Here is a 25,737-nt window from a genome sequence, read left to right on the forward strand (position 1 = left end):
TAGATGATACCGTTCCAACAACCTTCGTGCGATGACCTCTCATCAAGAGCACTTTGTTTGTGTTCTTTAAGGAAGAATACAGGCTTCATATTTTGAAGATAAAAAAATAGCGATGTCTTGAGAAAAAAAATTATAAAACGACAAGAACAACACAACTCACGCTCGTAAATCAGAGACAATAATAATTAAAAATTAAAGACATTTTGCTTAATAACGTAAATAGTGTAATGTTTGAATGTATTTTAGTATTGTGATATAAATGTTGGAAACATAAATAACTATGCAGTAAATAATTTAAATTTATGAATGAAAAATAACGTAAAAAATTGTAAAATAAAATAAAAAAATTCTTGCACTGTAATAAAATTAGGAATGAATAATAAATAATTGCGTCATAATTTTAAAAATGTTTCTATTACTTTAAATATATGCACTAAATTATATTGTCTGGATGGCCTCTACACATAGCTGACACAAATAGTAGTAACTTTACGTCTAGATAATTTAGTGCTTTGGATATTTTTGATATAAGAATTGTTTGACTTGACCTGGTATGACTAACATGTTTATGACAATTATTTATATAAGTTTAAAAAATACTTTGATTCAATGGAATGGAGATTTAATTGTTATTTATTCTTTTTACAAATTTATTCAGTTTAAAAATCGAGTATACACTTAATATTATGTATATGAAAAGATCAATAAATATCTTATGTGGATACAATGTGGCAATGTATGACGCGACGCTATGTAATAAAAATGTAATAAACTCGCTATTTATATGGTAAACACATGTTAAATTCTTATTGATAAAATGATTATTAAATAATTTATTCGTTTTTTTGTTTGTTTATGTAATGTTTATTGCTTGTGATATGAATAAATAATAAATTAATATTTTACATAATTAATTGTAATTAATGTTATAGCTATACAATTAAAGATTTCTAATAATGATGAGTTTTAAAATATTTTTTTATAAAAAATGTCATATTTTATGATGGAGCACAGCCTGACTTCATGCTGCTTTGTATCAATCTCAGAAATTTAAAAACAATATATGAACAAATATATTATTTGTATTCAAAGAAAGAAATGTGTTTACCTTTCTTCCGTTTGGGCATAATTCTGACACCAAAGGCATGTTCAGTCACTAGGCACAAGGACAGAGCCAGTAAACAGTATCTCGCACTGCACCCCATGTTGTCACACAATGTTCGCTGGCAGTAGTACGAGTAGGTCGCTATGAAGGCACTGGGGTACCGCGCATTGGTTCGGCGACGCGAATATACGGGACGCGGTTAATCCGGGCTCGCGTGCGCTGGCGCAGTTTGCGCACTAACTGCGGTATACTACGACGGCCGTGCACGCTCGGCGAGTACGCGACCAACGACTGAACCGCCCGACTACCCTATATTTTGACTTATAGCAATTTGGCAGTGCGAATTCCACTCGTATATAAAACCTTTCGCCGGCTCGAGGCGGGCGGTCATTGGTCGCGGCTGCGCGGCCGGCGCGAAGGTGAAGGGAGCTGGAAGTGGCGCCCCCACCACCTCCTGCGGAGGGGGGGGCCAGGGTCGGCAGACACTTTTGCTATCGACGGCCCGCGCGGGCGCTGCCGTGCTCCTTATGCTGCGCCGTAATGTGATTGCGTCACGCACTCCACGCTGCGTGTAATTGCTTACTCTTAATTGATTTAATAAATTATTTCACTTTGTAACAATTTCACTGGCAACGGACGATCTAGATAGAGCATAAACACTTTCTATTCGCTACGAATTTGAGTCGATTAGTTATACATGCGCCTATAATTCATTTATTGCGTCGTGATTTAATAATAAAAAATACTCGTGTCCCACAGCAGTTTAAATTTTGTATTACATATTCAGCCGGACAACACTTGATTCATCATTACTTCAAATTCAAACCACCAGAAATTAATAAACATCTCTAACACTACATTAAGGGCAGGTTCCAAAACATATATTACCACACAGAAATACTAATAAATCAGGCTGATACATCAGCTCTTAAAGGTTTGGGTAACGAGTTGTAACAACAAAGGACTACGGCGCCATAAAGAAGTCAATAACCGAAAAAAATTGAATAAAAGGTCCATATGAGGTCATTGACTCTAAACCCTGGTAATACTTATAAACCTATTTAATTTAATCTGGTTTTGTATATTGGCATTAAATTAAAATTTCACTCTCATTATCTGATAATATTTACAGAATTGTTTAGATATAGTTATGATAGATAAAGAACCTCATTAATAACAAACAAAAAAACATAAAAAAATTATGTATGATAATAAGAGTATTCTGAATGTTATTTTTTACACATGCTTAAATCTCTCGAAATCTACAGTTTTTCAAAACTGACACTGACTCATGAGATTAATGTTTTTCCCGTGTACATTTATATGTTTTTACCCAAATGACAAAGGGGATACGAATTACGCGGGTATGTTTTAGACATGTGGGTTAGTATATATGCAAATTACGTTAAGATCCTATATAATGATTAAGTAATCTTTTATAATTTCTACTTTCATATGAAAACTGTTTCATTTATTGCGAGAAAGTGCGTTATATTAAGTGACTATCTGCTAAGTCATCATGAAGTCGAAATACTTTTTATGCCATTTACGCATTACGCGTATGGTTTCGCATGATTAAACAAAATTATGAAGGCGTGTTGATGGAAAATTTCCATCTTTATAAGTTAGAACTTGATTGACGTATAATTTAACTACTTTATTAAAAGTTAAAGCGTTTAAATAATGAAAAAATAAAAGGTATAAAACAGTTGAATGAAATAGAGTTGAGTTCCCCAAAAACAAACTTTGTTACTGGACGTCGTGTTGCCTTTTGGAATTGTCAATCAACGCAGTTCCGAAGCCTATACGATTTAACGTAAAACGTTATTTAAAGACGGGAAACGTAAGCTCTAAAATTATAGTTCATCGGTGGTGTTCACATAGCGACTCATTCTTTGAACAGTGGACCTATCACGAAAATTTGTGACAATTGTATCGTCAGCAATAAAATTTGTGTAGCGTATCGAGCGTAATGTATACACCAAAAATCTCATACTAATATTGACATAATTGATGATGACAATCCGAGTTCCCCTCTCGTGCCCTTAAGTCCAGTCACTCCTGGGAGCGTCCAACGAAGCGATAAAGACCTTGATGGCCTCCCAACCCTGTAATAATAAAAAAGTAACAACTCGAGCCCAGGCGCCAGCGGGAGCCCTCGAGCCTAGTTACTCTTAAACGACGTTTGTGCTAATAACCATCTGTGCTCGGCGACGTCAAGCCCAGTGAAGTTTATGAAAAATGTTAAGTTATCACTTTAAAGTATTGGAGCAATACTTTAGAATTCATAATTGAAAGGATTGTTAGGTATAAGTTGTTTACTGGTTTCTTGTTATTGTAACTTAGTAATGTTATTAATAATCTATATCGATATGAAATTATAGATAGCTTTCTTCTTATCTCTAGTATTATTGACATAATTGTTTTGTTTTGTTTCTCGGCTATTGAAATGGTTCTATTTCCACACTTCCGGCTCCTTCAATTAATCTATTCAGGCTATTGTTTAAGTGAGTGTTTACTTTATACTTTTGAGTATTTTAAACAAGTTGTTATAGTAACATTGGGCTAAAAACAAGCGGTCCAATACTGATAAAATAACGAAGTGACCGTTTCCCGTGACGTTCAATTAGTTTAATCGTCAAACAATGTTACAATCTTGATAAAACTGGTTATAAATAATGTGTGATTTTATTTTTGTTATCGAGTCTTTGACTTTACTAATCTTTGTTCTGGAACAAAAGAAAATTTATTTTGTTCTATGCGAATCAATGGCCAGTTGTTAATGTGGGTTTCGACTGCCGAACGCCTCTTCAGGCTAACTGCCACCTGCGCTCGGCCACCTCAAGCCAAACAGTGACTACTCAGTCACAAAAAAAAAAATGATTTTCTATTCAATGATTATGAGTGGGATGGCAACTTATTTCTACTAGAAATTACGGCAGTGGAAACTGACGGTTTTATTTCTTCTTTGTTAACAGTAAATTGTAAGTTAAAGAAAACACTACATTTAGTTTATAAACACGCAGAACATTAAACTTAAAAAAAAAAACACATGTTTCTTTGAACTTTTAACAATTGCAAAAGAAATGACATTGACCTCAATGAATTGTTATGTGTAATTCGATAAAAATATTTGTTTAAATATTTATTAATTGAATGCATTACAAAAGTGTGTGAACATAACTAAATACATAAAGAACAATAGACAAATATTCAAACCTTACCATTGACAGTCACAGAATGTGATAATTGACTCAGGTTAAAAACACTTTAATTTTTTGTTAACAAAACAAATTCTTATAATATTATAATCAGAGATATAATTGTGTTAATTAATCAAATATGAGAGTAATACACACACAGATGATAGAAAACATTGATACGTGTTTAACGAAAATGTGAACAATTAAAAGTTGGTTTCTAAGATCAATGTCTCTGTATAAAACATTATAATATTCATCCGTGTCACAAACTTTGACAAAACACAGATAACATTATGTTTTAAGTGGGGATTTTCTGTTTAAAGATCTTTATTTACTTATAAAACTCAAAGTTTCGCTTACAATGAGTATAAATGTAAAATATAAGATAAGGGCTTGCGGGCTAATACAAAATATAGTAACATTATATAAGATTAATATAAATCAAAAACAGACCTTAGTACTTACAACTATAAATTAAATTGAACAGAAATGATATCTATATATAATATTGAGAATAGATTATGACATTACAGCGATGAGATATGATTTAAGTTTGTTTTTAAAAAAAAAATTGGGCTCAGAAACCCACGGTGATTCTAATATTTTTAACTTGAGATTAAAGTATAGAAGGAATAAGAAGTTTGTAACACAGATATAAATAGTTGCATGTTAAAATAAACCATGCCTTTGCCGGTGAGATAAAGCGGTTGTTGAGATTTAGCGATCATGAAAATCAAAAGTTTCGTGACGACTGGATCTGCCCATTCCTCCCAGGGTGTGCTGTAGATATCGGAACTTAAGTCTTCACCGGCCTGGAAAAACAAGAGTTATTTTTATACGTTTATTTATAAAATTTAACGGAGACATCTGAATATCTGATGATTTCGCTTTCCTCTAATACTGAACAAATCTACGAAAATGAAAAAAGGATTATTAATATTAAGTATAATTTAATAGTTTTACTTTTATTTGTTAGTTTTAATTACGATGAAATTCATTTTTATCAAAATACAGGTATAGACAGATTGAATAGTAAAAAAGCACCTCCGTTTAGACGTGGTCCAACAATGTCGTGGGTATATAAAGCTCAGCTAGACCAAAAAGCAACAAACTAAATGTGAGCACGTACCTTGGATAAATTACTTGCAAAATAACACGGAGTATACATGTGAACAACTCCACTTATAACAAAAAGTGTGTATTTGGGATCGATTACTTCACTAATGTTATTCTGATACAAGTTTAAAGATATAACTATTGAAGTAACGAGAAATACGACCAGTAACCAGCCCCCATACATGTTCTCCAAAATGTTGTAAAAGCGGAGCGCTTCCTGATGATCTCTTATTACTTCTTTCACTTTTTCTTCAAGTTGTAACTTATTTTTGGAGTCTTTAAATGCTCTGTGCAACTTATGAGTCATCAATTTAATTTTAAGTTGCAAATGAGTCGTCGCGATACAAAATGATCCATCGAAACCCGTGAAGTTAGGAACGAGGATCACGCACTGCATTAAAATTATCGCAAATAATATTTCAAAATATGGCGTTTCGTATTGCTTGTCTTCTATATATTTTAATTCCATTTCATGGACCATGTATCGGTTACCCATGTCACTTTTTAAGTTCTCGTATATCATGCAGGCACCTGCAAACATCGGGAACTGAGAACTTAAAACTACAGGAATTATAACCCAGCAATTCTGACCAAGTTTTCCCAGTTTAATATGGCGCTCGTATATTTTTTGATAGTCTTCTTCCATATCGTTACCTTGGATGAGATCTTCGGTTATTTTTTCCAATAGTTCACAGAAACTATCGTTTTTATTACTAATATAAAAGTATTTAAAGAAAAAAAGACTGATCGGTACGCCAACAGTTATATTCCTTGCGAGATTGAACTTATCTGATGTGATGATGCACTTGTATAAGTATAATAAATACCAAATAATTATTATACTGTTATATGCGACGATGAAAGTAAAAATTATAGCCCGAGCTCGCATGTTTGTTTTATTGGGATATATTAGGCCTACAGCTAAAGCGAAAGCGCATATGGGAAACGTTTCTTTAAACGATTTAAATTTCGGCTCATTTCCATTATTCTGATTTGATATTTTATTTTCTATGTTCATTATAAATCTCGTAAATACGTCAGCTTTAATACGTAGGGTGGTGCGAATGTGCGATGTTGTGAGGATGATAATATCAGTACTTTACTACAATTTTCAATCCAATTATTTTATAACGTTGGAGGTAATATTACTGCTGTTGTGACCCAACATTTTATATAATGGCTGTAATACTTTTATACATTAGGGTTCGGTAATAATTTTAACACGTTCCATGCCACTTATGCCGTCTTAAGCGACACTCGCAAAACAAGTAGACGGCTCTGAATGGGTTAATAAAAATAATAAACATAGGTTTTTAACGCTGCAGATTTTTTTCGAGCGACTAGCATCGATGGTTCTGACATTTATTATTTTATTTTGACTATAGGATCTGTCAAAATATCGTTTTTTATACTTGATATAGCCCACATACAACAAACAACAAATTTATTCAATGAGTTACCAAAGTTGGAGAAAAGGTTAAAGAATGAAACGAAGCTGCATGAATCAAATTTCACTCTTACATTAAATATTTTGCATATCCATACGAGGCATAAATAGGTGAGCCTAGTCATTGTATTTAATAAAACATGGAAGCTAGCCTTTAACGGCTACACATTCTAAATAAAAATGATAAAGGTTGACATAGTTTAATTACTTACCAAAAATGTTATCATCTTAAGTAAATTACCAAAAGAGAACGTAGTTTTTGTAACGAAACTATTTTGTTTTTAAGATAGTTACGAAATAGTTTCTGCAACAACTGTTTACCCAAATTTGAAGATGGTTAAAATCTGCTTTATGTTGTTGTTACAATTTTTAACATATTGCAAAATAATCATTACATTTGTAGACGTAATATTGGTAAAGGTGCGCCACGACACTTACGGCAAAAAAAAATTGTATTCGTCATCAGAGGGTTTAGCATGAAAATTTGCGAGAAAGTATTCGTATAGACACCAACAAAATTTATAAGAGACTAGCTGTTGCCTGCGACTCCGTTCGCGCGGATTTCAAAACAAACTTAATAAGTAGACCATGTGTTCATCCAGACCATGTTCTACATCTATGACAAATTTTAGCGAGATCCATGCAATCTAAACATTCGCATTTATAATATTAGTTAGATTTCTGCAGCCTATCGGGCGGAAACTAAACCGACAAATCTCAAATTTTGTGGATGTCGATATTCATTCTTGCAAATTTTAGTGCCACCAGATCTTAGAATTCGCTTAATGTTTTGTCCAACCATTTCATGAAATTATTAAAATACTCTAGATCAACTTTTACTATTTCTACTACATGCTAAATACACATATTATTGTTATTGTTTGCAACATGTATATGACAATGAAAGGTACTCGTATTATTCGTACAATTTTGTACAAAGGGACGTTTGTAAAGCCCTAGAAGAGGGTCAAGTGCGATCGTGTAAAATAAAGATAAGTAATTTAATAAAACAACACTCGTTAACCTTTTCAAGTTAATTAGACGGTCTGCAAAGATTATGATATTCTCACAGCCTTTCGTGTTATCAAAGCGTATGTAAAGTTTTTATTATTTCACAAAACTGGAAGAAGAGGCCGTGGTTTTTTAACAAAATGCTTTACCGGCTTTCTATTGTTATTTTGTTAAAGTATTTCGAACAATAGTATAAATGTTGGCGATGTTTGGCCACGATAAACTCGTTTTCATTATAAAAATGTAATAAGCAATATTGTGGTTTCATTTACATAGTAATTACATCCACGAGGTAAATTATCTCCGCTTCAATTAGATTTAACAAAGCGAGTCACAGGACTTGATTCTTTTCGTGCGTCGCATTTTTGACATGTTGTGGGAGCTTATAAATATACAGATGTATATTTTAATTAAGTTAATTTTTAAATCCACGAACATTTGATGAACTTGTACTTTAGCTGGACTAATGTCGTTTAAATACTAAGTTAGTTATGGTTAGTCTCTTTTTTAAATGCCCTTTTGAAACTTAATAATAGCTTTATAGCTTTAACAAACTTTTTAATCGTAATTATAATTTTTTTTCAAGTAGAATGAGACAGATGACTATATGTTTTTGTACATGATTTTCAGCAGTGGAAACCTACTATTAGTTTTTATTATTGTTCACGTTTTTCTCACTACATTTAATTATACCTAAATACCTTTCATCTATTATTATTATTAATCTAAAATTAAATCAATTTAACAATAGTCACAATAGATTAGTAATTTCGTGTTCCGCCTGCAGATCCGGAGCACGGAATTACATTATTGAAATATCGTCCACTAAGACTCAGCGAGTCTATAAAAATTCTTATGGTTGAAAAGAGTCTGAAGAACTGTGTTACAGGAATTTTTTAAATCTTCTTCTCCTGTTTGCACTTAAAATTATGTCATACGTTGTTAGTACTATAAAAAATATAAGTACTAAAAATATAATGATATTTTTTTGGAGAAAATTTTATAATATTACATTTCCAAATTACTTTCACGATATTAAAGTTTTTTTTTAACATAATCATTATTATTTTAATGACACAAGGAAGTGGGAAAATATATAAATAACTTTAATAAGACCTTAGGTATACCCGGATGTAAACCTTTTTTTATTTACTTTTATATAATTTTCAGTGCTACGTAATCAATGTGGCTTTGAAACATATTTACAAGGTTAACGTTCTCAATCTCTTTGAACTATGATAATGTACAGTCAGCAACATAAATACTTATACATTTACAAAATATTATAACCTAGTACAGGCCTTCAAAAAATATGTATGCGAGAATACGTCAATAACGTGGTCAGAAATATATAGACGGACACGTGTATACATTTTTTTTAAATTTTATTATACAAGTTTTTGAACTTTATTAAAAAATTTATATAAATATATGCAGCTGACTGTACATGCAAACAGTAATTCATTAAATATTGTGTTTACAGACCAGATTATAAAATAATTGAGAAAAACACTTTAAATGGTAAAATAATAAATGTAAAACTTATGCATCTTAAATGTTAAATTTATAACAAATGAAAATTAAAAAAAAAAACATATTAAAAATGAATATAACAATATTTTACACACAAAATATTACGAGCGAGTGCGGGGAGTAGGTCGAAATGAAATAAGTAGTGTTTTGTAGCATAATTTTTCGATGTTGATTTTCATTTTTATTATTTCACAGTTACGACTTAGGCGCCTTCAAGACAAGAGCGTACACCTTAAATGCCGGCAACGCATCTGCGGTTCTAGCGTTGCAGATGTCCATGGGCGTCGGATCAAATAACATTAGGCGATTTGTTGGTGGTTTGCCCCCTTCTCTTAAAAAAAAAATATATGACCAATATTGACAATACACACGATTTTTTTCTGGTAATTAAAAAAATATTCTGTACACTCTATTACAGCTAGCAAGCAGGATACTGGAATAGTTGAGTGTTCTAAGAAAGTTGAATAAGTCAGAAAATATGATGAATAAAAATACCATAAGAACTTTTACAATGATGGCATTGAAAATTAATGTATAATGAATTATTGAAATGTCATAAATACCGACATTAACTTTGGAGAAAAATGTATGTCGAGGAAGTTGTCATAACGATTTTGAAATTGACTTAAACAAGTTTGATAATGGAAATTTTTCGATTAGAATGTTACGTTTCGAGGCTAAAGGAAAATCGTTCATGGTTACATTTACCTAATAACGTGTGGGCGTTTCCGATTGTTGAACCGTAGTTAATGGCAATTAATGTCATGTTCGTTGGTGGTAGGCTGACAAGATTATCTGACCCCGTAGGCATAAGTGAAACAAATTACAATAGCGCATTAGTTCTATCAATGACAAGAAATGTGACAAGATTGTCGTCTTGTTATGTTTTATTTTGAGCTATTTTCTGTGCCTAATTTTTTTTTTTCATACCAGTCTAATCGTGATAACAGTTTCACTTTGCTACTTAACTTGGTCGCAGTATAGATATTTTAACCATTACCTGGATTTCAGTGGTGACCGGTACACGCGGTATGTCCAACGTCCACCGCGGTACCGCCTCGAGTAGCTATTACATTTTCAAGGTAAATATCTCAGTATTTGATCTCACGCTGTAGATAGGCCGCGGATCTGTTAATCGTTTCCATTGTCATGCATGTCATTTTATGTATTTTTTTTACTCAAATATTATTTAGGTACTTGGGTAATATTTTCCTTAAAGTAGTTAATTTCAATAAGTTAGGTGAAATGTATTTTCAGAAAACAACTTTTTTTTGTAAATTTTAATATTTGAAAACAAGAACAAGTAAGCTATGTTTGCTTGGTAAATGGTTGTCCTCGAAATTCTTATCCATGCATACACGTAGTTACTTTTTGTGTATTAGATCAACGATTCGATGTAATAATTAACGATTAAAAATTGTAACACAGAACCACAAGAGTGACCGATAGTTGATGTTACCGTGTCGAGTTGTGTGGCTCTGATTGGCGGTTGCATTATCAAAGCGTCAAAGAAAAACCAGCTCAAGATTATTCTAAGCACAGATAAATGACTTCTATCGAAATAACTAATATCTAACAAAATTACACTACATTCCTAAAATGTTAAAGTTTTCACAAGATTATGTTTAAAAATTAAAATGCCGTATCGTATGAACATGGACACTTCTCACTATCGCCGCAAAGCGTAATGCCGTGCTCTTAATTTGGGTAAGGTTACCGGCTCAATCGTACAACAATTTGCCGAAGCCGGTGTCGGCGCATTGCGTGTCGTGAAACAATGGGCCCGGACAAAGGCCACGCCGTTGGCGTTTGCTACTCTACACTATTACAATTAAAGCCAACTCAATGAAATTACATTGGTAATTTTTACAAGATTTAGATTTTTAAAGTAACTTCCGGAAAACATTACTTTTTTAGTTATTTATTGCATTGCTGTACGCTATTTTTGAGGATTCCAACGTCAGAAACTTCTGAAATTGGTTGTATGTTAAACATAGGTAAGCGGGGACCTGAATTGGACGAAATAGCGAAGCGACCGCTGGCCATAGACATTTGCAATTGCAGATGTGTTGCCTAAGCTTAAACATCGGAGGGGATGCACAGAAAGAGGATATTTCCCCTTCCAATGCGTCCATACAAGAAAACGGTGGGAAGGGAACGTGGAAATGCGACATTGCACTTCACGTCTGTCTTTTGACTGGTCATGACATTTCACCGGTTGACCCGGCCTATTCATGCACACAATAATATTGTTGTTGAGGGATCCACCACTGTTTGTTCCCGAAATTAATTAAAATTGCGTGAATGTATGAGCAGAAAAAATGCTTCACAATTGTACCCGTTTAATTTACATTCATATATATTCAAGTACGATCGATATTAAACTTAAAAAATAAAGACAGGTGTGTCCTAACCTTGAAACATGGAATTCGTTAAAATATGCCTATATGTTGAATTACGCGAGGGTCGTTTTTTATGATTGTTTTAACAAAGAATGCATTTGCAAAGTAATTAAGTTACAAGAAGGCCTTCGAGGTAATAACATTTTGAGAAAAGAATTCTCCATTCGAAAATTGTAACCCAAAAACGGGTTGCAATTACCTAATTAAATGAATCTTCTAAACGACAGGAGTTATTAAAACACTATGTTTTGTTTCCGACAGCCGATGTTAGAACTCTTTGTTAAGCTAGTTTCACACAAAGAATAGTACAGCACTTTTTATCAGAACCGAACTGTTTTGTCTTGGTTGCATTGCATTCGAACGATAGTGCTGCGTGATCCTACTGCTCTGCCATTGTTACTTATGTGTGAAACAAGCATTAATTGATTTAAGAAGAATGACGTAATGTCTCATTGAAAAATGACGTAAATGCGCAGTACAATGCACCTATAACAATTTTATGATGTAACTTGATCAACCTGGTGGCAAATGTGCGAGAATCAATCACTTTTTGTCATTTTATACACACTCTCTACGATAAAATAACCAAAATAGAATTATCTGTATATATAAATAGTTGCATTAAATATATGATTATAAATTAATCAAACGTCCAATTACTTGAGTATTTATTTTCTGGTAATTATCTACTTCCTCTGTATACTCTTTATATGAACTTATGTGTACATTTCGTAGTTTCCTTTATTTCTAAAGGCGAGAAACTTACTTCTTTTTCGACATTATTTTATACACTCCGAAATAAAGTTAAGTAATTCCTAATTCAATTGTAGTCCTATTCATTAAGTGTGAGGGACATTCCTTTTAAGTTGTGATCATTAGCTTGAAGGAAAACTTTATAAATTGAATTGAACATTAAAATAAGTATATCACGCGGCAGACACTAGTCTGAAAATCTAGATCTATAAATTTACGTTTACAATGGTAAAAGACATTTAATTGTGTTTTAAAAGGTTTTAATATTAAGTGTTTCGGCAGTGGAACTTCACGGTACTTATTACAACACTCAAAAAAATAATTTTAATACGGGTCAAGAATTTATAGTATTTCAAGGTCTGTTTTAAAGAATTTCAGAATAGCCTTAAAACTTGTAATATATTTCTCAATTCTGTATGTACATTATAATTAATTTTATTTAATTACTAATTAGTAAACACTGGATATTTTAAATCCATAATTTCAGTTTATTTCACTTTTCGGATTTTGAATCCTAAATTTTAGGATTACAAGGCTTATAAACTAAAATTGCTTTGTATTCCTTTTTCTAGCATTCTGAAATGTAGAGATTTATTATTGTTAAAAATAATCGTACCATAGAATAGGGGAAAAATTACGTGAAAAGTTATATAAAAAGATACAGATATTTCGCATTCGCACACGCAACATACAAAAGACGATCGAATGAACCAATAGAGATGGTATTAACCATTTATTAGCTAATACCTCAGTGTATTGCGATAATTTAAGGCAGATACAATTATCGCTTACCGTAGGTTTTCACTGTCGAACGTCAATACAAAAAAAATATTGTCATCCCTCTCATTGTCTTTGAAAAAATAGGGATAACGATATGTTGTTGTACTTTTGTAACAGTAGTGGAAATGTACGGTTATGTTCAACTGCGAATCATCACTTCCTTGGCGTACGTAACGGTAGTTATACATGCAGCGATAAACTTATGATAAGATGAAATTGCTTTACAGCAAGTTATTCGTGACTGTTTCTTTTATATCATAAGGTGGCAAACGAGCGAGCGGCCACCTGAAATCGATGAAAAAGCGAAGTGACCGTTGCCCATAGACATACGCAATTGCATATGCGTTGCCTACCTTTAATCGACGGAAGAGAGGATGCACAGAAAGAAAATATTTTCCCTTCCCATGCATCCTGTCATCCGGAAAGTTCACTTCCACTTCCCATCCTCTCTTTATAAGAAAGTGGGTGGGAAGGGAATGAGGACTAAATAAGGCCTCTGGGACGCAAACTAATCAGACGAAACGCGGAATTGCTACCACTTCACGCCTGTCTTCTGTGTGACTATTAAATATTCGTTATTTTATTTGAAAAGCAAAAAAAAAAATCAAATCATCAATAGTGATTTTCCGTTACGTTTTCAATTTGAGTAAGCTGGTTCAAATTCGGATTTCATCATTCCAGACAAGGATGTTAGTATTTATTTTATTTTATATAACCCGCATGATAGTCGTGCCATGACCTTGACATAGTAATTAGTTCATACGAAAAAAGTATTAATTAGAATTCAAGCTATCCGCTATAACTATAAACAAATTAAACAGTAATTGTCCACTAAAACTGTAACTTTAACGTTATGGAGATTCATGTAGATGCATAATTCAATAATAAACCAGTACCGGTATATAGCCAGGTCGATAACTACATGGGGAAAAAAATCCAACTCTTTTAATTTTAAAGTTACACTTTTGTTTAATTCTATTACAATTTGATATCCTACACCATTATACACTGTGGCGACAAATATGAGCATATAATATAATTGGTATTTATTATGTATAGATGTCTTTTCATTACGCAGAACATATGCATTTCAATCTCCAATTTAACTTGCACAAGTGGATGAACGTAAAGCCGGCTCCGGAACAAGATGCACGCAACATCGCGTGTAAATATTTACGCGTGTAATTTCTCCGCGAGATATTTATCTTCATCAATAGATGCAATATCTAGACATGTATTGGCACTTTCATGAGTACTTCCTTTACAGACAGTTACTTAATCTAGTTTGGAATTGGAACACCCCACTTACATACCACCAATAAAGCAGCACCAATAATAACTCCTCGGAGTAGTGATATAGTCATTCAAAGACTATTTAATTTAGATAGTCAACGAATAAATATCATGATGTTTTTTTTTATTATTTGATTGATTATGGAAATTATGGTATTTCCCCGATGATATGATCCCGATAAAAAATTGGCATAACCGAGAACATAGTCTGGAAGAACACATATACTAATTAAGTTTTATTTTATTCCCGCACGGAAGGATTTGCGGGCGACAGCTAGTTAAAAATACAGATGCTAATGAAAAATAAAAAGGAGGTCTAAAACGGAATACAAAATTGAAATAAAAGTCGTGAATAACTTATAACAAGTTGTATATAAAATACTGCAGTTCTTACAAATTCTACAGTTTTCCGTTAAAGCAGTTACAGTATTTCCCCTTAGTTAGGTTGGAAATTCCTTTGATAAGGCGACATTTTTATTGTCTCCGCTTTCCTTTGTCAGTAATCATGCGACAAATCGCTAATATAGTTTTATTGCTATAAATTACATCCTATATGTAATAACAGTTTACATCAGATTGTTGTTGTGCTTTATTTCCTTCTTTTGCTTTTACAATCATATGTGTATTTTCTCATATTTATTAAAATATATATCTTCCGGTTTAAATGTTCCGGTCTTTTAATTCCCAAGCCAAAAAATACTGAATTAAGGCTACTATATTTTTATCTGATTGTATTTTAAATGATTTGACAGATTTTAAAAAGTTAGGTGAAGTAAATTTGGTTCGTATTCTTCCTTGAGCGTCCTGAAGCGTCGGTGGCTGAGGGGTTTCAACACTTGACTTGTAATCTGCAGGTCCTGGATTCGAATCCCGCCATGTACTAATGTGTTTTTTGATTTCCGATTTACATATGTACATTTATCCGAAGTTCTTACGGTGAAGGAATACATCGTGATGCAACCTGCACATATCTGCGAATAAATTCAAAGATATGTGTGAAGTCAAGCAACCCGCACTGGGCCAGCGTGGTTGACTATGGCTTAGTTACCCCCATATTAAGGTAGGTTCCGAATCCCTCAATGGGGACGTATAGTGAGTTGATGATGATTCTTCCTTGAAGTGTGTTATGTCCAGTATTAAAGCTTTTAGAAAACCTATCCGTTTTATAATTAATCGGAGAAGTTTTGTGACGGAGTGGAGGCAATTGGTCGACGCATAAGTAAAGGCATATCAAGAGCATAGCCTTTAGTAATGAAGTATACGAAAAAGTAGACGTTTTATCAACCAAATAGTGAAATTCATGATAAAATTTGACGACAGTCTGTCCCAAATTAAAGTTAAAGTCTTTGTTTCACTTTTGTCTAACTAATTATTGTAATTCCAGATTTTCAAGGTTAAGATAATGGTTAATTAGTGTAATTTAGTTTCTCGAAATTCTCATGACCTTGTAATGAGACGTGGGACCCCAGACGTTGTTAACCGAAAGAATTCTTCCAACAGAGTATTGTAATTTTAAATATTATTTGTTGTATTACTTGAATGTATAATTGTGTCAATTAGCGCGACATAGTCTGCGTTATTTATTAGGTACCTCACGAATGTCCTGATTCGAACATAACATAAATTCTTGTTTATTTAATTCAATGAAAGGATTCAATTTATACATTAGAGTTGATCAAAGAAGCCTGAAAATGGTAAACGAAAATTACAAATGATTAATTGCTAATTTAGTTGCGTTCCGGAGACCTAATTTAGTCCTTTTTCTTGTAAGTAGAGGATGGAAAGTGGATTTTCCGGATGAGAGGATGCATAGGAAGGGAAAATATTTTCTTTCTGTGTATCCTCTCCTCCGTCGATTAAGGCATAGCATATGCAATTGCGTATGTCTATTGGCGACGGTCACTTCGCTATTTCAGCGATTTCAGGTGGCCGGTCGCTCGTTTGCCACCTTATGATATAAAAAAATTAAATTTAATCAAGTTTTGACCTTTTATGACTTTTAAAACTAGCGAAACCAAAGAAATTACTATAAATAACGAAGTAGTGAATCTTGTTATCAATTGTGCTTGAACATGCCTATGCGGTAATAGAAGAATCGCCCACCTAAATTTAATCGATTTCCTAGTAAATGCATTTTAGACTGATAAATCGAAATTATTTAGGTCAAAGTGTTTGTTGCATTCATGCATTTACATCATATCACTGCACACATACGATAAAAAAGAGAGAACGTGTAATAGAAATTATACACACGAGCAAAAAGTACAACAGACTAGTGGTGCATGAAGCGTGCGTGATGCTTTCATACTAGGGTAGAACACTTAGGCAGAGGAGTAGACAATGCAGTATTGCTATTGTTTAAATATACACCTATTATCAATACTTCACTCTTTACTGCACTGCCTAGCTTCTACCCTAGTATGTAACTAGCGTGAGGTCACGTAATGCCCGCCGCGCCCGGGAGTGGTGTCTGCTTACAAACGCCTTATTACGCCCATCTTTTGCCTGTGCATCAATTACCTTGTAATCATTCCGGTAAGTATGCCGGATGAAGAATTTATTTCGTTGCGAAAATAAATACGTTGTTTCACATATCAAACATTATACGGCATACGGTTATGATAAGCAATTATATTTACCCGCCTTTAATTTGATTTCACAAGAATGTTTAAAGAAAAGTTAGTATGTAATGTGTTAATTGGCCTGGATACGATAGTATACAGAGGTAGAGTGCGGTACTAATAAGAAATTATATCTTTTAATTCTATACAATCAAATAATCGCGTCATCATGTCTAGAATATTAAGTTAAAGTTTGTACGTGTTATTCTAACACAACAATCGTAAAACTTCTTTTTTAGCAAATGTATTAATTAAAGTAAATAAAACAACTCTTACTTAGCAATAGTGAAAGTTAAATAGTGAAAAAAAAGTAAATCTCAGAGAAAGTTACCTTAATTTATCTAATAATAACTTTGATAAAGATATCATTGAATTAAAACTTTTTTTTACGGAAACAAAGATGCATTGTTTTTTGCGTGAGATGTTTTGGTATGTATAAGACGAATTTGATTACACATTGTATTGTATCTGTTAAAGCTGCCATACACGGACTGCTCCAAATAGTGGGTACCAACAGCTTCAAGACGGCGATGGGTGTTAAGTCACCGTTTGCTGTATGCAGTCGCTGTTACAGTCCGTGTACTGCGGTTCTTAATGATAGAACGTGGGAAATACTTTGTATAGGATGGAGAAAATAATCCTTCTTGAAGAAAGTTAATATCTTGTCTTAAATATACAAAGTCGCGACCGCTAGTCTTTAATAAATTCTGGCAAGTAAATAGGCATCACCAGAAAAAAAAACAAGATTAAAGTGATAGGTGTCCGTGTATATTCCTAATTACTACTTCTAAGCTTACTATAATTTCAAATAATAGGATGTGAAAGCTTGTAACAAGGGACACATCCTATTATTTGAAATTATAGTAAGCTTAGAAGTAGTAATTAGGAATATACACGGACACCTATCACTTTAATCTTGGTTTTTTTTTCTGGTGATGCCTATTTACTTGCCAGAATTTATTAAAGACTAGCGGTCGCGACTCCGTCGAGCAGAATTAAAAACAAAAACTTAATTTAGTAATTTAGTAGCCTATGTGTTCTTCTAGACTATGTTTTATATACTTGCCAAATTTCATCGATATCCATTCAGCCGTTCTGGAGATACTTTTAAACAAACATCCATCCATCCTGTAAACATTCGCAATTATAATATTAGTAAGGTTATGGTTTTTAAATAACACAAAGATGTTTTTATTTGTACAGTTAATAACAGCTAAATAATGTTACAAGTTTTCAATTTATCACGTCAGTGATACAAGTTACACTCCGCAATACGTTTCATCTTTTTAGCTTTCATTTTCACTTTAGTTTCACTCGCGTCCATATTAATCAAGTTTTCTTGTTCCTTTATTGAGTCGTCAATCTCGTAAAATGGAGCTAAGAAATAAACTGTTTTATTTAACTACACTTTGCTCATTTTATGTACGTCAATTATTTATAAATTGATAGCTTTTTTGTTGAGATTTAAATACCAAGAGCGTCGATGGCTCATGGGTTAAGAACTTAACGTGTCATCCGCAGATCCTTGGTTCGAAACCCGCCATATACCAATGTGTTTTTCGATGTTCGATTGACATTTCATTTAAGGAAGACATCGTCATGCCACCTTCACATATTTGCATATAAATTCAATAGGTGTGAAGTCAACCAACCCGTACTGGGCCAGTGTGGTTGACTAAGACCTCGTAACCCCTGACTAGGGATAGACTCCGAGTCCCTTAGTAGGGATGTATAGTGAGATGACAATGTATATCAAAAAGGGTATTTATTCTCACCATAGAGATATACAAACGTACCACAAATTTGGAAACTAATAAATGCGGAAGGTTTAAATTATTTTAATTATCTACTAAAATATATTGTAACTCGATAGAATATAATGAAAGGTAGTCAGCTATATGCAGTAAGGCCGATTGACTTTATGGTAATAAACCTACTTGTTACAATCACTGCGACAAACTCTAGATAAATCTACAGTCCCTTGAAAGAGATTGGATATTATTTAGGTAATTATCGTGACTTGTGACTAAGTAAAGAATTGTTAACATTTTTCATTATACACGACAAACGTAGGTATTGACAATATCATTGTAATAAATCAATATAAACGTTTATTGCGGCCATTTTAAACTTGTAACGTTGTACCTTAAATGAAAAATGGATAAATGTCCGTTTCTATTTCTAAAACTTTATATCAATGCTGTTCATTTTGTAGTCAGAAAACATTAATTTTATTTCAAATTTAAAGGAAATACGTAACTTATATTCTTTTATTTATAATTAATTTATTTGAATAACCGTAAACATAAATATGTAGATAGTCTTTGAATTTCATATAACTTAGTTTTTGGTACTAAATTAACTTTTTATGTCTATTCAATAAATAAGGGTTTTATAGAGCATGTTTTAAACATATATGGAAAGGAGTTAATTTTATGAACGAGCTGTAATGTAATTTAAATTTTTAATTCAACACGCTGTGCTTGCAAGATTTATCACGTGTAACCGCGTACCATATTACCACACCCACCGCGTCAATCTCACTGACAACTCAATCGGTATTGAAAACTCAAGGTTGTCAAATAAACGGAACAATAACTAATTCATTGTTATAGCATGCTTAATTGCTATATTTAAAACGATTTTTTTACATAAGAGACTTGCCACACGGGTGACGTGGTACCGTTTCTGTGCCGTAGTACAATGGAGAGTGTACAACACGACTGTTTGGGTTGACAGAACTTAATTTCGCGTGGTTCAATTAGTTTTTAGATCACAATAAAGCTCGAGTTTAAAACTTAATATACTTATTTTGATGCACAGTGGTTATAAATCTCCCGCCTTTGGTTAGTATAAATAGGAAACGTTTAATATTTCCTAAAAAATCGTTCTCTTTTTTTTAGAAATTTTCAAGGTCAATTGGGATTCGCGTGTTTTTTTTTCGGAAAAATTTTACAAATGTAACACATTGCTAAATTTTATAAGTAATAGATATTATGGCTACTTGATATCTTTGGCGTCTAATATAGTAGGAGGTTAGTAGTAAATTTGTATGTAAGTAAACCAAACAGTCGCGTCAAGAAAAAAAATAAGGGTTCCGAAAACAAATTGACGTAAATAACAGTTTGGCTTTATACGAATTAATTTAGATTGAGAGATAAAAGTTGTATATGAAAAATAGTATAACGTAATGTTGCCACATCAAATTATCAAGGGTTTTAAATAAAATATGAGGTAACATTGAATTTATCTACACGAAAAAACCTATGATTTCTAAATACAAAATGTTGAAAAAAATATATTTAGTTTTTATAGTGTCACATTAAAATCTGTGTCAATCGTTTTGTAACGGTTGTAAATTTTCAAAAATCCTGTTTCTAAAACTCGATTTTTTTTTGGTTTCGTAATATCATCCAATTAACATTTTGAATTCTTAAGCCTGTTTTATAGATATCACGGTCTTTAATGGCTGCATTTTATTAAACCGACTACACACGGTGGGTTTTAATTGATCAATTGGAATCAGTAAAAACACAAATGTCACTTTTGTCAACATACGTAAGTTTTAACTGAACAGTCTTAGTGTTCAGTAAAACTGAACGTGTGTAGGCGGCTTTAGTAACTAAAAGACAATTTTTGGTTATCAAAACTCCTATATAAAGTGACCATGAGGCATAAAGTTGAAAGTTAAAATGATACCTGTCAATTTTATAATTTCATGAGCATTGAGGTGTGCGTATACATTTGCTTGTTTGTTTTCTTACATAATGTGTTTGTAAGTGGAGTGTTACTATTATTATATAATTTAATAGTCATTTAATTGACTGCTAGTTGAGTAAATTAAATCATCTTTCAAGACGATGTAATAATAAAGAAATTATATTCTCCACGGCCAGTGTTTCCTGTTTTCTTATTATCATATTTTTAGCTTTGAATATTTTTTGAAATGAGGTTTTTCTCTGATTTATTTCTTTATTAGACTAATATTAGTGTGAAGTTGCCTGGCAGTAAATTGTTTTTTATTTATTTCAAATCCATTCATTTATTTTGATACAAGCTTTTAAAAATGATAATAAGGTCATTGGTTCGCTATTCTCACTGTTATTACGACGAGCTTAAAGTTTATAATTTAATCAGTTAAATTACAGATTTCATATAACAAGGAAAAAATAACTAATCATCTAATTAGTATAGAAAAACTTCAGAATTATAAAATAAGTCAAAAAACAAGTTGCAAATATAATCGTGGTTTCAACGCAATTGAATTCATACTTATTAAGTTTGTGATTTATTAGTTCCTTATTCTTGCAGAAGTCGAACATTACGTGTTCTAATAGCGAATAATATGCTATCTGTGGCTTATTGTTTCAGTTTTGCCGCCATTCCGCTCGGACGGTCAATGGGGTGATTGAATGCAGATGTTAACGCTTCTCAAACTTGCGGCTCGCATGTAACTTTCACGTTTGTGTTTACGTAACCGTTGCCTCATATCTGGTCAATTCCGCTTTTATTATAGTGGCCTTGATACGCTTTGCGTCGGCGATACGAAAGTACGCGACAGTGAGGCGGGAAGTAATTATTGACGAAAACGAATTATAAAAGTGCTCGATGAACCCATTGAAAATTCCTACGAAACAGTACCCTTTATTGTTGAGACCAATTGAGAAACATCTTGTAATCAGTTTCGAAAAAAAATAGGTGAAGGCGGTACCAGGCTAGAGTCTGGTAATTTTTTCCTAATATTGTCAAACGCTTCACGCTTTTTTACAACGAAGTAATCGAGGTGAAAAATTTAACGCCCTTGAGTGGTGTTAACGCTGTAAAGAGTTCTTCAAATTGAAATGTATAATAACATTATTTATTTTATTATTAAAATATGCACGATAGAGAGAAAGCTCTTTATTTTTAATTACAGTAATTTTTTTCATGTCTATAGACGTTTATCTAGACGGCCAAACTCTGCATACAAATAAGCGCGCCAAATAGCATAAACTGCAATGCACATTGTAGTACGTACAAATTTCCTCCTTCCAAAGAAAAGTCAAAACGAATAAGTTATACACAGCCTTGGTAAATTCCTATTTTCTATTCAATCTTCTTCTTCTTCTGTAAAACTTGAATAAATAGTTTCCATTAGCATAAAAATTTTATGACTAATCATCGTAACGTGAAAATATTTTAGGTACGTTAAGTTATTTCGCGAATGTTTTAAAATAATCTTAATTAGATTGTTACATTAATTTCATGAAAATTTTCTTTTTTTTATTTGATAATCCCTGTGGTACTGGCAACCTAATTTCAGTTTTAGTTTACGGTAAGATATTGTAGACTAGAATTTTATTCTTTGTATTTACACATAGGCAAAGATATAAAAAAGCTTCTTATTGTAAGCTTTTTAAAATAATAAGTTCAGAGCAATTTCTTTAAATAAACATGAGATGAGATTATAATATACATAATGGAACACTATGTTACATTCTCTGTCTTGTTTTATGTTTATTTTCTTTTCTCTATCCTTTTATATTATGTTTTTAGTCTTCGTTTAAGTAACGTTATGTTTATGAATGAAGCAGATTATAATGTAATCTGTGGATTTCTGATAGCTTAATGGTTATGGTATTTTAATTACATTTGGTTATAATGAATATTATCTAACATTATAAACTTATTTATTATAGCAACACTACATTACTTACTAACATTACTTATTATTAATAACGTGCGAGCGATAACCTCTTTGCATATTAGCAAAAAAGACATAAAATATATTGCACAATTAAAAAAAAATTTCTAGCACGAAATACTATTGTGTAAAAAAACCCATTTTTAATAATAAAAAAAGTTACTGCACAATTATTTAAAATTACTAAAGTGAAATTCATAAAGGATTTTTAAAAGAAAATTAAAAAAAATTTATACAAATCGAGTGTTTAAGATTGCATTTAACAATGCGTATTCATTTAATTAATTTTCATAAATTATTTATTTAACGACTTACTTTCTATTTTAAACAATTTGAATATGTTATACAATTATACATTGCACTTTCTTTTCACGTCTGAGTTTCCATTTTCACTGCTACAGAAACATTTACATATGAAAATCCTATATATAAAATTATTTGGTTATATAATTAGTAACAGAAAACGCTTGACAGATTTTTATTAAATTTTATACGCTTATTCAGTAGGTTTGAGAATGGGTTGTCTATTTCTTTATGCCGCGCGGACGGAGACGCCGGCGACAGATAGTTTTATATGTAAAATTCTCGTGTCACAATATTAATTACCATACTCCTCCAAAACGGCTTGACCGATTTATATGAAATTTTATATGTATATTCAGTAGATCTGAGAAAACGCTACTATCTATTTTGCTTGCGCGGATGGAGTCGTGGGCGACATCTCGTATTACTATAAAATTATCAGAAAGAGAAATCAAATGATAGTGAAGTCAAATTGTGGTTAATGACTTAAATAGTAAATAAATTCTAGCTTGATACCTTCACGCGTTTTTGAGAAAAAGGGTCTTGACAGACGAACGGACGGACAACTAAGGGATCCTATAAGGGTTCCGTTTTTTTCGTATGTGGTACGGAACCCTAAAAACGTTCATTTAACAAATAAAATAGTAGACATCTTATGACACTCCAAGGAAGAATACAAATTGGATGACACCTCGCTCTTGGCTGAATAAAAGGTATCCAGTGATTTCGCGGATTCAAATCTCGCGCCTAAATAGCTGCTGTCACTACAAACTCTGACCCGAATATGCAAAAGCAAAGAAATTCTTGTCAAAAGTTTTTTTTTTAATATTGTCAAAAAGGCCACAATGGAATGGACTTACATACATAATTGAGAAAAACATTGGCACCTTTTTAATAGTCGAGCAACGAAACAAAATAAAATATGACAAAAATAATATAATTATATGTTTAATGCTTATATTTTGCGGTTGTTTCCAGCCTTTATCAATGATAAATTACCGATTAACTCGTAGTTCGAATGATAGAAAGTGGTCGCGGTACAAGGTCGTTTGGAGGTCACCCGGATATTTTCATGTGACCGAGCGTAACTTTTAACATATGACTTATGAAAAAGAATTTAGTATGGTTTCTTGTTATTACAAGCGTCGACGTAACACCGGTTGCAAGGTTATTAAAACGGTGCGCTATATTATTGTAAGTTTCGATTAAATGTTCAGATAGTGCGGGTAACGATGTCTTGTAATAGGCACTGAGCTGTTACCAACAGAAACTGTACGGGCAATGATTTATCGTTACTTTATTAACTTTTGTATTAAAACGCAACTATTTCTAAATACAATAATGATGTCAAGCATTAGGTATAAACGATTACAACTCGTGCGCGACAACATGATACATTAACCATTCCGAGTACAGAATTTAAAAAAATGCTCATGATTGTTGTCAAGCACTTTTAAGCAGCAGGTTTATTATTTAGGAATTATTTTAAATTTAGAATTTAGTTCTCTATTCGGGTTTGTTAGATTGAGATAACTGGCCAGCATTCTTTTTTTAAAACAATCCTTAATGCTATTTGAATAGATTGGATCTCGCCGATAGAACCGTATTTAATTTTGGAGAAACCTTATGAAATTCCGTACTCCACCTACCTGATTTTTTTACAGTTCATCAGATTAGGAGGCGAATAACCTGACACTCCACTTTTGTGAATAAATTAATTATGAACATCGATCAGAATACAACATATGCGATAAACGTAATTAATGTTAGTTGAAAATTGAACTAGGAAACAGATATTAGATCCGGTTGATTATAACAATTGGAGTTTTGTATAAGCCTATAAAAGCTCAGGACTACATCCATCTTTTGTAAAAATAAGTAAACTTGGCATCTTCAACAAAGGCTATTTAAACTCCGGGCATGAATTAATTTCTTCTTCTATTTCCCTTCGTAAATTTCATTACTTTGATGTACATTCTATTAACAAACTAATTTTTTATAATAAGTGTCAAAAAGTACCTTTTTGGTACACCTTGCAAATATCACTGGCAACTAATTGACAAAGACGTAATTTTAAAAAAATAGATAGAATGATAAAGACCAACTGAGTTTATGCGGATTTAGTAAAAAAATATTTTTAATTGTAATAATTTATCAAAAAGTAGCAGTTAAAGTAGGCCTTTATTATATTTTGTTATTGGGCTGTTAATCAAGTCATGGTCATTGATATAAGCATACGCAATGCGTGGTGGTAGCGCAAAGTGTACGCTGTAAGTTGCTAATTGCTTCATATTAAATTAGTGAAACGAAAACAAATCAAAGTTAATCTGGGAAAATGTTATAAAGTCTTTTCTCGTAACTAATTAACAATTTTCCAAACGAAAATAGTTATAGAGATTACGCGAAATATATCTGTTAAGATGAAGACGAATAACTTGTTAATGTTACTAATATTATAATAGATGGAAGGATGGTTTGTTAGAAGGT

The 25,737-nt window shown here is 32.3% G+C and overlaps 2 protein-coding genes across 3 annotated transcripts in view; both read right to left on the reverse strand.

Moving 5' to 3' along the window:
• The window catches only part of stw (laccase), a 44,045-nt gene extending 42,553 nt beyond the window's left edge, over positions 1 to 1,492 (reverse strand). The window contains exon 1 of one of the 2 annotated variants that reach the window (XM_013325166.1): positions 1,109 to 1,492. In XM_013325166.1, the coding sequence (XP_013180620.1) occupies positions 1,109 to 1,205 (97 nt within the window). In that variant the 5' untranslated portion in view covers positions 1,206 to 1,492. 2 annotated transcript variants of the gene reach the window in all.
• On the reverse strand, positions 1,493 to 6,313 carry LOC106127149 (uncharacterized). The gene is made up of 3 exons (XM_013325167.1): positions 5,438 to 6,313; positions 4,959 to 5,120; positions 1,493 to 1,618 (listed from the first exon to the last, which is right to left on the reverse strand). The coding sequence occupies exons 1-3, from the start codon at positions 6,311 to 6,313 to the stop codon at positions 1,493 to 1,495; spliced, it is 1,164 nt and encodes a 387-aa protein (XP_013180621.1).
• Between the last annotated feature and the right edge of the window lie 19,424 nt (positions 6,314 to 25,737).

This window comes from Papilio xuthus, unplaced genomic scaffold, assembly GCF_000836235.2.
Source record: "Papilio xuthus unplaced genomic scaffold, Pxut_1.1 DF824888.1, whole genome shotgun sequence".
Classification (NCBI taxonomy): domain Eukaryota; kingdom Metazoa; phylum Arthropoda; class Insecta; order Lepidoptera; family Papilionidae; genus Papilio; species Papilio xuthus.

Bases quoted from the DNA above. Each gene is read 5' to 3' on its own strand.
- LOC106127149 (XM_013325167.1), bottom strand. From the start codon at position 6,313: ATGCGAGCTCGGGCTATAATTTTTACTTTCATCGTCGCATATAACAGT. The intron at 5,121-5,437 runs GTACGTGCTCAC...TTGTTTTTCCAG, and splicing joins TTGCAAGTAATTTATCCAAG to GCCGGTGAAGACTTAAGTTC. The intron at 1,619-4,958 runs GTGTTACAAACT...GGAGCACGGCAG, and splicing joins ACATGCAACTATTTATATCT to CGCCCGCGCGGGCCGTCGAT.